The 12,297-nt window shown below is 45.7% G+C and overlaps 1 protein-coding gene across 1 annotated transcript in view; it reads right to left on the minus strand.

Annotated features, from left to right (window-relative positions):
- The window catches only part of KIRREL3 (kirre like nephrin family adhesion molecule 3), a 292,205-nt gene extending 282,785 nt beyond the window's left edge, over nucleotides 1-9,420 (minus strand). Inside the window, exons 1-2 of the mRNA XM_077839635.1 lie at nucleotides 9,381-9,420; nucleotides 8,601-8,831 (exon numbers count right to left, since the gene is read on the minus strand). Of these exons, the coding sequence (XP_077695761.1) occupies nucleotides 8,601-8,831; nucleotides 9,381-9,420 (271 nt within the window). The remainder of the gene's footprint in view (nucleotides 1-8,600; nucleotides 8,832-9,380) is intronic.
- Nucleotides 9,421-12,297: the final 2,877 nt, after the last annotated feature.

The following is a 12,297-nucleotide window of genomic DNA, read 5'->3' on the forward strand; positions in this document are numbered from 1 at the left end:
TTTGATGACAGCCACCGTTATTAGCTACCCTTACACTGGACAGACAGTCTGCTCAGCAGCACAAGTGGGCTTTTATATTTATTCTAAATTAGAAACAAAATGATGGAAGCCTCAAATGGAAGCATCAACTAATTGCACTAATATCTCACTAATTCCAGCATCAGGGAGGGGGAATAATGACTTTTTGCTATTTTACCAATTGTTCAATTTAGACCAAGGTGCATTATGAGCTTTCTTTCTGTTCTGTGATCTATGGTGCAGGCTGAGATTCCAGTTCAATTATTAATATGCAGGAGTTATAATTATTCTGATGACTGGTATGAGATAATTATAAACCATAAAAACAGCTTTCATCTGCATGCACAATTCAGTTTTTTTCCTTCTTTTTCTTTGCGCTGTGAATCTGAATCTTATCTGTAAACTGGGGACACGCAAGAGTTCAGAATGATGCACTTAAAAAAAAAAAAAAAAAAAGCAAACCTAGACACACTGTGTTGATTTGGTGCTCATGAAAGTGTGGAGCAGATAACACCAGCCAGAAACAGGAGCAGCGGGGCAGCTGCACATTCTGCCAGGCAATCTCCGTTCTCATCTGTAACAGCTCTGCTACTCCCAGGCACTTGCATATCCGTGTCTATGCATGTCCATCTTGAACTGAAGCAGTCTTGTTATTCCTATCCTGAGCAGCTTGGCCAATGTTCCTTTCATTCTGAGCAGTACTATCCCCTGCTGTTCCAGTCCTGAGAAATGTCAGTCCACCTCAGTCCTGACCTACAATCCCCACTGCTATCTAAGTCCTGGGCGCTCACTCAGCTCTGCCCAACGTACCTCATTCCTGATCTGCCATCCCCTCTGCTATTCCAATTCTGGACCAGCATGCAATAGTGCGAATGCATCACAGTCCTGATCTGCAGGCCCTTTGCTATTCCCGTCCCAGGCCCTCCCTCAGTTCTGCCACTGTACCTCAACTCTGCTCTGCAGTCACATCTACTATTTGAGCCCTGCACTGGCTCTGACTAGAGAAAGCCAAAATTAGAATCATCAAATCGTAGGACTGGAAGGGACCTCAGGAGGTCTTCTAGTCCAGTCCCTTGCACGCATGGCAGGACTAAGTATTATCATAAATTCTATGATGCTTTCCCATTGTAGGTAGATATTTAATGAAGATGAATATGTGAGACCACAAAATGAATTTGTATGTGGGGTCCCGATTTCTAGCTATTCTCCTGGGTTAGCAGGGGTGGAAATATACCACATGTATAGCAGTACAGTACACCTCCCCAGGAACTCAAATGTCTAAGGATTTGTCTCTCTTTTTTTTTCTTTCACAGGCCTTCTTTTGCCATGGTTGGGAGCTTCCAGTGGGAATGTTTGAAACGATAAAGTATGGTCTTCTCACGGCACATCATCCAGGCACTGAAATGCCACGAAGTGAGGTTATCTCCAGAAAGGGCTCGAGGAGGCATTTAATTTGTCTATTTCCATGGCACTCCCTATCCTAGTTATCTGAACCCCTTATACAAGCTCCCAGAAAACATCGGAGACAGATTGAAAAGACACACGTGCAAACATCAGATTGCTCCCCACCACTCTCTTCATTGTCCTCAGAGAACAGAGAGCAAGAGATTGTTTTAAAGAAATGTCATTCACCTCTCAAAGCATTGCACTAGCACATCAGTGTGCATTCAGCTGGTGGGAGAGGGGGACTCACTGGGGACCCCCACCCCTCACTGAAGCTTCACCCAAAACTCTAGATGAGCCTGAAGTTGCCCCTCTTTCCATGTCGAAAATCACATACTCTGCAGTCTGCTAACTGCTTTTCCCAATCGGTTTTCATTTTCATTCTGGCAGAAATGCCAGTAGATGCCATTACAAACCTTCAACAGGTTTCTGCCAGTTTCTCTATTGGTTTCTCATGGGGGACCAATAACCCCAGAAATCTGTACGCCAGTAAATCAGTTGCTCCATTCCTAAACGTAGTTGGCCAACTGGAACCAACTGCAAATGCTAATGTGGGATTTCCAGCTCTGTACTTCACAGGGCCTGCTGAAAGAACTCCAGATCTCATGAGCCAGGTGATATGGGTTGGGTATGTACCCCATCTTGGCAAACTGAGAGTTGTATTGACTTCAGGTAATGAGCTAAACCTTTTGGGTGCTTGACACCCCACAATCTTTGGAGATTTTCCCACTACTGGTTACCCACTTGTAGATCTGACCGGTAGCCCCATGGTATCTGAGTGGTCTTTAGTGATAATCCCTTCTGTTAGACTATGACACCCTCAGTATGAGAGCTTGCTTTACATGTTTGCCAGTGGGTAATATCTGACAGGCCTCATTCTCTCAGTAAAACAGGGTGCAGTGTACATTGCTACATGGGAACCATTGGTCAGCACATAATGGCTGCCTCTGGCTGCAATGCCACCGTTTAACTCAGTGCTCCGTATAGTGCATTCAGATACCTTAAGTCAGCGGTTCTCAAACTTTTGTACTAGTGACCCCTTTCACACAGCAAGCCCCTGAGTGCGACCCCCCCTTATAAATTAAAAATACTTTTAAAATATATTTAACCCATTATACATTCTGGAGGCAAAGCGGGGTTGGGGTGGAGGTTGACCGCTCGTGACCCCCCATGTAATAACCTCACCACCCCCTGAAGCAGGGCTTTGGAGCCGTGCTCTGGCTCTGCTTCAGCTCCAGGCAAAAACCTGCAGCTCCACGGCTCTGGAACCGTTCCGCGCTCCAGCTCTGGGCTCCGCTCCAAAGCCCTGTCCCGAAGGGTCCTGACCCCTAGTTTGAGAACCCCTGCCTTAAGTGTAGAAGATGCTATTTAAACCAAGTTCTACATAGCTATCATGTAGGGGGAAGAATGCTGCCGGAGACCTGTGCACCGAACTTAAATATCTCTGCTGTGGGATCACCAGTGACGTGCTAGTGGATATTCTAACTAGAAGTCACTGATTCATAGGGAACTGTACAGCAACATGGCAAAGCCTTGGCATAGGGTCCAGAGACCTGGATTCTAGTCTGCTTCTGCCCCTGACTTGCTGTGTGACCCTTGGCAAAACAGTTAGGTTTTGCCTTGACTAGAGATGGGGCTAGCAAGGCATGGAGGAGGAGTTCACGCTTCCCTGAGCAGCAGTGTTTCATCCTACTGTGTGCACCTTTGTTTCATGGAAATCAATCTGCACAGGCGGGAGAACATGCTGCACTGACCAGCTCTTCCTTGACTTACCAGCAGCCTCTCTCCCCACCAGGCCTGTCAGCTGCAAAGAGTGTTCTGCCGAGTGGGTGCTGGCAGATTCACAGCATGGGGAGGGTTCCACACAGCTGCCATTGCCCTCCGCAGGGGGCTGGCCTGCCTTTCTGCAGCTGTGTTTCCCTCCCCACCACGGAAGGGAGCATACAAGCCTCCCTCTGCAGAAGGCTTGAGCAGAGCATGAGAAAGGAAAGCTGGGAGAGCGAGCATGGCATGTGCATTCTCCTGCAAATGGGAAGCAGTCACGGGCACCGTCTAGCAGCCGGCGGCTTGCCGGAACAGGTGGTGGAGGAGTAGGCTGACACCTCCTAGCTTAATAGTTCCCGCTAGTCACTTTGTGAATGGCAGCCAAAAAATGCCATGATTGCAGCAGCGATGGCCGCTAATGACTCGGTATAGATCTGGCAAGACAACAAAGGCAGAAGAAGAGAGAGAGGGAGCGGAAAAGACTCCTGAATTTCTACTTTTGGCCGGTGAGAAGTAAATGGAAGGAAAGTACAGGGAGGGGGCAGGTGGGAGCCAGCTGGGAATAATGCCAGCCTGACGTGGGGATGAGTTGCTGGTGTAACCAAGGAGGGGGTTTCACGTACCAGCCATTGGGTTGAAGGGAGCCCTCATTGCCGGAACTGGGGATTTACTGTAGACCTTTGGCTTTGGAGGATGGTTGGACTGAACAGAGGGAGAGGATTCAGTTCTTCTAATTTTAGGGCAGATCTGGAGCTTATTACCTAAGCCAAAATTTTGAAACTTGGGGACGTAACATCAGCCATCTGTGTCCGTATCATGGCTCCTAAGTAAGTGGCCGGAAGTCAATACAAGCTGCAAGAGCACAGAACCTCTGAGCCGCAGGGCATTCAGTTGGATGCCATACAATGGCTTAGGTGCCTGGCTTTATGCGCTCAAGATTGGAAATGCTGCCCCTAGTCCGTGCTCGGACAGAACCTCCGCTGAAGCCAACGGGGAGTTCTGCCGGAGAAAGGATCCGGCCCTTAATGACTAAATGGCACATTCCTCTTGATTATGTATCTGTTTCTGAATGTTAACAAACAGTCTGCAGTGTTTGACTGAGTGGGTTATTAACAGAATGAAGACAGATGGTAGAGGATTAACTCTAACGCTTCTTTATTGCAAGGCTGTCACTACAGAGAGCTCAGCGCTCTCCCTCTGACTACAACCGTCACCAGCTTAATTCCCCACTACAACTCAGAGCCACACGCCACCTAGTGATCCAGGCACAAAGAACACCCGATCATTAATCAGAGTGTGGGGACAATCAGAAAGTGACTGTGTCAGAATGGCACCTTCTCGTGCTCCCCATGCACCCTTGAGTTGTATCCAACCAGGCTTTTACTGCCATAAGCTTTGCAGAGCTGACATAGCCGGAGGCAGAGAGCTAGATTCTCTTCTGCCCTGTGCATCAGAGCCCATATAGCTGGATTTGATTCTTCCGTGTGCATCATCACCAGTGTTAGGGGCACTGAAACTTGATTCTGTAATGCCAGATGTTGGGTTGCAGCTCCCAGCTTTTCCTGCGGGACACCAAGACTTTGTCTAGACTTAAGCTTTTGTAACATGTGTTAACTGATTGCCAGTTAACACATGCTAACTAACACAATTGGAAATGCTAATGTAGACACTCCACAAATGTGTGTTCATGGACACTCTAGAGTGTCAGATCGGAACAAATATCTCAGAAGTATCTACATTCATATTTACAATCATGTTAATTAACATGTGTTAACTGACAATCAATTAACATGTGCTATAACACTATTAATACTCTAGTCCAGACAAGTCCATAGAATACTCATTCTAGAACTGACACAGGGGGATAAAGAGTAAGACCCGATCTACCTGCAGATTTCATACTGGTATAACTATGTCAGTTAGAGTTGTAATTTTTGACTGGTTTAGTTATATCGGTACAACCCCTAGTGTAGACGCACTTGTTCCAGTATAAAAGTATCTATACCAGTAGCACTTATACCCATCCTGCACGGGACTAGCTACACTAATATAAGCACTTCTATAACTGTGAGCACACGAGGGGGCATTGTACCCCTCTGAGCACAGTTAAAGTGATACAGCTGTTGTGTGTAGGCAAGGCTACATTTCTCTGACTACAGCTGCACTTTAAAAGCATTACCGTTAGGCGCCAGCATGGTTCTAGTGATGGATGTAATTACCCATTTCCACGATGATGGAGACCCCATGATGCATAATTAGCAGATTGCTCCATTGTCTGCGTCTGTTTTTAATTCCTTCGGACACCCCATAATTATTAATAGGGCTATTCATTAGCGTTCTAATGCAATAAAGAGGAAAATCTTTTATTTGGCAAAATTCAAAAGGCAAAGCATCTCTCTTTGTATCCCTGTGGTGTATTTGGTCCAAAGAGTCTGGCTCAAGCTATCAGAATCGTAGACCAGTGAAGTAAGTACCAAGGGTTCTTAGCTGCTCTGGTAAGGATGACCAGATCTCAGAAGTCCACACTGGTTCAGATTAGCTGCAAAGTTTGGATCTGGAACTCAACAAAGTTTAGGGGTGTTTGGGTCTGGAATTTTCATCCAGGACCATTTTCAGTACAAATAGATCAATGGTGGAGTACGTAGCTATGGAAAGCCTATGACTTTGTTTTTATTTTACTGCATCTTTAAATCTAAGGAGCCTACTGTCTGCAAACATTGGTAGCTATTTGCTTGTGCAGAATGAGACAAATACACTGTGTTCATTCTCTCCCCCTCACAAAGACTTTATTTTTGTTCTTTCAGATTTCTCTTTTCTTAGTCTAACATAAAACCACATTGACGCTGAAATTAGCTATCTGATTAGGGAGAAACATAACTGGAATTCTCTAGAGGTTGGATGCTTATCCAGAGGAAGGTTGATTCTGCAGGATCAGGTTCTCCCAGGAGATTCCCAAGTGTTACCACAATCCCGCTGTACCTCAAATACCTCTCAGAATGTTTCTACACTGCTGATTCTGGTTCCAGACACTAGTAGGAAGGCCAAGGGGCATGAAAATATTGCAGAAATCAGGCAAACTAAGCTCTGGATTCTGCCACCCTTACTCCGATAGAGTATGCCCTTAGTGTGAGTTTTCACTACGGGAAAAGGTGTTAGCTAACACACGGTAACTAACACGAGGTAAAATCCTAGCGAAGACAAGGCAATTTGTCATTTTCACACGAGTTAGCAGGTTGAGGATTTGGGTCAGTTCTTGTTCAACCCAACCCGTTCCATCCCTTCCCTAGCAGTAATCCTACTATGGCCAAACTCTCCTCACTGTGCATTTGACACAAATCTCCCGTTTAGTGCTGCTTTAGGAACCTTAATCCCTCTCTGTTGATTCTCTGACCTGGCATAAAACACAGAGGTGCTGCAGTGCGGCTGCCCCTGTCCTGGGGTTTGCTTCACAAACAACTCAAGCGCGGAAGTTGCCAGAAATTGGGATGTTCACTCTTCTGAGTGTAAATATTTTTTACTATTTAATTATTTCGACTCATAATTATTCATCATTTTTGGATGGATTACCCATTGATAGGACAGCACTTTGGAGATGGATGGAATATATAACAACACTTTACATGTCTCTCTGGGTTCTTGCAGTGTGCAAACACCTCGCACGCATTAAAGAAGCCATCCTCACTGGGAGGCAATATTAGCCCCAATTTAAGATGGGGAACTGAGGCACAGAGGATCAGATTTTCAAAGGTATTTAGATACCTACATATGTGGATGGATGGGGTTTTCTAAAGCACCAGAGCAGGTTTGGTGCCTAACTCCCCTATGATCTCCATGGGCGTTAGGCACTTATATACCTTTGAAGATCCGGACCTTAGGATCCTAAATTTCATTGACTTTCAATGAAACTTAGCCTGTTGCTTTTGAAAATGGGACTTAGGCACTTTTGAAAATTGCATCCTAAATGATTTGCCCATTTGAACCCAGCTCTCCTAAGTCAGAAGTCCTTATGCTACCCCGAAGAGCAGCCATCTTATGGACAGGCTTTCACGTGTATGAATAAAATAAAAAATACTAAGCACACTTACTGTCTTTTCCACAAGGGAAGTACTTTTTACACACACTGATTAATCACTACAGCATCTCTTGGCAAGGGAAAGTGTCCCATTTTATACATAGGAAACTGAGGCATAGAGAGGTAAAGTGACATGTCCAAGGTTACAGTGAGTAAGTGGTCGAGTTGGGACTAGAATTCATATCACCCCTCTCACGCTTTTCTAGTCTCACTCCTAGACTGGATTGCCATATCAGAAAAGAAATCTTGATCCACGGAAATCAGTAGAAGCTCTGTCATTGTCAGCACTGGATCAGGCCCTTGATGGACTCAAAACACGTGTAAGCCTCGGTAAGGGCTAAAGATTGTCACAGTTTGGGTTTCAGGAGACACAGTGTAATGAATCCTGATGCCAGTGTGTAGCCAAAAAAAATAAAAAAATAAAAAAATTTCAATGAAGAATGCAGATTCAGCAACACCAAAACATTTCACGAATTCATGTTGGTTTGCCAAATTGTTTCAATAAGGAAAAACCCTAAAAAAATTCCAAAAAAGTCAAAACATTCTGTTTCAACGTATTTAAAATGAAACGTTTTAATTCTTCTGTTCCAAGTGACTTTCTTTAATTTTATTTTTAAAAGGAATGAAAAACGGTCAAAATTGAAATGAAATTTTTCATTTGACCTGAAAAAATATTTTGTTTGATTTTTGTTTTGCCACAAAAAATTAAAAAAAAAAAAAATTTGGTTCCATCCGAAATGATTTCCCCCTCCCCTGATTATTTGGAATTGCCAGGGGACTGAAAAATCCATTATTCACAAGCTCTATGTGGAACGGCAGCGAACCATCTGGTGGCTGCTTCTGCAGTCTCAGAACTCCACCAGCCCACGTGGCACCTGCATGTCCTCTCCATGGGGCAGAGAGCGCAACCGGTGGATCTGTGGAGTGCTTCTCTACTGGTCCTCCCTCCGCTCTCCTGTACTGGGTCATGCAGGGGCTCTGATTCTGCTGCTGTCAGGAATCTTTGTTCTTATTGAGGAGGGGACAAGGATTTTCCCCTTATTCATAGCAACACACATGGTAGAAAGCATTTGTATCCTTCATCTAGAGACTTGCTCTGGGAAGGGTTGATAGAAGAAGGGGTTGGGGGAGAGAAGACGTGTGGGGGAAAGGGGAATAAAAGGAGAGGAGGGGATAATAATGGGGGGCAGGGGGAAAGAGATGGGGAGAAGTAGAAGCTGTCAAAGAAAGTTGGCAGAGGTGGGAAGTACAAGAAGTGAGGGGTTGTGGGGAGAGCCCGGTGGCATGTGGGGCAGTCGCTTACCTTCAGTCATTCTCCGATACTTCTCCTTGTACATGAACCCCAGCACGAGGCAGCATCCTCTTCTCGGGAGACCCAGTTCTAAAAGTGAAAGAGCGACAACCACATTAGTTGGCAGGCCAGCCAGGAGAGAGCCAAAGGTGCCCACGGTGGGTGGGATAGGGTAAAGGGGGTGTCGCCTGCCGACCCCGCCGTCAGTGCAATGCAAAGGGGTTGTCAAGGCGGAGGTCTCCTCTGCAAGAAGGGAGTGGCCAGGGAAAGCAGATTGAACAGTTTCTCCAGAGAAGGGTCTGAGCGTCCCATCCCCAATGGGAAAGCCATTCCCTCCGCATCCCATCTCTCAGGTGCTTGCCTCTCCTGCCGCTTCTATGCTGGGTGCAATGTACTGTGTGTCTCTGCCCTTCCATAACGTGCAGCAGTGACGAGGACTCGGCTTCTTAATCCCTTTCGCGCCGCAGACTGTGTGATAAAATGTAATGTAGGGTCGTGAAGGAGAGATAAACCTGACTTGAGGCTTCTTGCCCTTTCAAAACAAACAGCTGGCCCTCACAGTGGCACAATGCCAAGGCCCCAGGCAGCCTGTTGCTTTGATCCCTCAATTTCTTACAGGGGGTGACTGACTATCAGTAAAAAGCAGAGAAGCAGATCTCAGCATGGATTTTCCAGAAGTGCGGTGTGTGTGTGTGTGTGCATTTCTCCCCACGTGTCTATCTCGCCACACAACAAAAAGCCCTCGTTCTTCAAAGAAATTCTCCTGTACCGCGGTAGAGAAAATTAAGATACCATGTCCCAGCCGCAGCTTGCCTTTGGGGGCCTCCCCCATTCTACAGAACCATGCAGATCAAAGCCCCTTTGATGTTTACTTAGTGCCTCTGTGGTCCCTTAATACAGCTCCCATTTGTCACCAGAAGAGCACTTCTGATGTCACAAAGCAGTGTAGGTATGAGAAAGGGGAAGACAGCAAAGCGCAATGGCTTAAAGTGCTGGGAGCTTTACAGCAGAGAGCACTATACACAGCAATCTATCTACGGTACTCACGAGACCCCCTCTTCTGTAGTATTGGAGCACCTCACAATCTTTAATGCACTATGCTCACATCGCCCCCCTGAGGTTGGGAAGCGATATTATCCCCCTTTTACAGTCAACCTTTGCTCTTGCTGAGCAGCACTTACTTCTGTGCATAAACCTATTGGACTTGTGCAACCTGGGTAAGGATCACAGAGTCAGCCCATGAGGGGCACAGTGGGATTACCTTTCTCATTTACATGTGGTACATAGTAATAGAGAGCACTTATGCAGCACCAACCACCCAAGTATCCAAAGGCCTTCCCAGGCACTAACTGATTGGCCTTCACAGTGCCCTGGGCAGGCAGGTATTAGTGTCCTCAGATGATAAGGGGGAAACCAAGTCACGGATTCTCAGAGATATTGAGATCATAGAATCATAGAATCATAGAATATCAGGGTTGGAAGGGACCCCTGAAGGTCATCTAGTCCAACCCCCTGCTCGAAGCAGGACCAATTCCCAGTTAAATCATCCTAATGTCTAATTGCAAGTGATTTGATAGGGAGTTTGCCATCTAAATACGTTGAGGAACTGGACCAGAGCACAATGAAACCAATAGAAAGATGCCCATTGATGTCAATGGACTTTGGATCAGGCCCAGAAGCAATTTGTCCAATGTCACATAGAACCTCATCCTGAGGCTGAGAATCTTCACTTCTCGCTACCTTCGGCCCCACTTCAGGAAGGTACTTAACCAACTGCCCATCTTTAAGCATGTAAATAATCCCATTGAAATCAATGCTTAGAGTTCGGCACGCTCTTGGATGGTTTCCTGAATTGGGGTCTTTCCTGGCAGTTGAGAGCAGGATCGGCTCCACAGTAAATCAGCAGCACAGTGAGGCTTAGACACTGGCACCCCTGTCTCCCAGTCCCAGGCTCAAACCACAAGACCAAGGCCATGCTGGTCATTGCTATCTTTGTATTCAGCAAATATAAACATTTGAGCTATTCCAGTTAAATAAAAAATAGATGGGGTGGTTATTAGTGAAATAATAGATGCCTTCTGCTAACTTCTATTGGTCACCCCTAGTGCCTGGTGACTTCAAATGGAGGATAGCCCCAGGAGCTGTTAACTCAATAGCTCAGCGCTCCTTTCCAAATACAAGGTGCCAACTAGAAAAAGTAGCACCTAGCTGAAAACACACACACACACACACTCTCTTTCTCTCTCTCTCCCCCAAAATAAGACAGAGCTATTTATCTGATGGAATTATCTAAAAGCTCTAATACTGTTTAAATATATAAAACCCATAGAAGTAAGCAAGATGCATTTAAGCCTTTATTGATAGGAAAGCAAAATACTATTGATACCTATCGAGCCTGCAATGAACATCATGCTATCAAAGTGTAATTAAAGTAACAGAATTAGGTTAATCACAAAAGCAGTCAGTTCCACTGTGGAGTCAAACAAATCAGTGTTTTTCTGTTACTGAGTCTGAAGTGCAATTGCATATTTCTTTTCTGCAAACACCTCCCACACACACACATTTGCTGTTGTTGAATGTGTTTTCACTAGCACAAGGTGAACTTCAAAAGAGGTCAGAAAGGTGGATGCTTCCAACCTGTGAGGTTTAGGTCTGGACCAGAACTTGTCCAGAGTTTGGATCAACTTGTTCCAGTCTGGGCTCCATCTCCAGCTTGCCCCATAGTGGGGCTGTGATAATGAATGCTTATTAAGCCATTTGAGATCCTAAAATGAAAGGAGCACAGCATTCTAATAATTTATGCTGCAAATTTGTGAGACCTCGATAAAGCTTTTATAGCTAACGGCACCTCTAAATACTTAAGAGCACCTTTAAAGATGAAGTGCTTTGAGGTGGCTCTGTGCAACCTCTAAGCTCTCAGTTGCCTAAAGATTGCTTGCCACTTCATGCCCTTCAGGGTATGTCTACACTGCACACTAAGCCTGGGCTCTGACTCAGGTTTGAGCCCAAGCCCCACTTCTGTCCACACACAGATCTGTCTGACTCAGGTCAGCAAGCATTCAGGACCTGGATCCTGGCACCTTGCTGGGGGTGGGTCAGTGCCGAGTCCCACTGTGACTCGGGTCCAAGCCGTGTCATTTTGCAGTGTGGACGCAGGTCAAGCCCCAAACCGGAGTTAGAAGGTCTGTGTAGTGCAGTATGGGAGCACTAGCATGGCTGTGAGACCCGAGTCCGGCAACTGCAGTAGGTGCTCAAGTTCAGGCTTGGAAGCATTGTGTCCACAGCCAGTTTACAATGCAACGTAGACTCCCTTCTAGTGGCTAATGGCAAAGGACGGCTAAGACAGTTAAGCACACATCCAACATCTGAAATCCTCTGGCATCAGGGCACTGCAACAATCCCACTGGAAAAGGGTTGTAATGCACCTGTGTCCATATCCCCTAACTTTGAAACTATCCAACAATCCACATTTTCTTCCCATGTGGCTTAATTTCTCTCCCTCCGTGAGAACTATAAAAGAAGTCTCGTCTGACATTTCCCACCTCGGTCATTTGTGTCGGGTGAAACAAAATAGTTCATTTGGAATATATCTTGAGGCGTGTCGATTTTTTCCACATTTTGATTAACTCAAAAGCAACTACACCGATTCATCACAGACCTTCTTATAAAAATGGAGACAAAGAACAGAAAAGGTCAGATCAAAGACTGG

Source organism: Eretmochelys imbricata, chromosome 22 (assembly GCF_965152235.1).
Source record: "Eretmochelys imbricata isolate rEreImb1 chromosome 22, rEreImb1.hap1, whole genome shotgun sequence".
NCBI classification, from domain to species: Eukaryota; Metazoa; Chordata; order Testudines; family Cheloniidae; genus Eretmochelys; species Eretmochelys imbricata.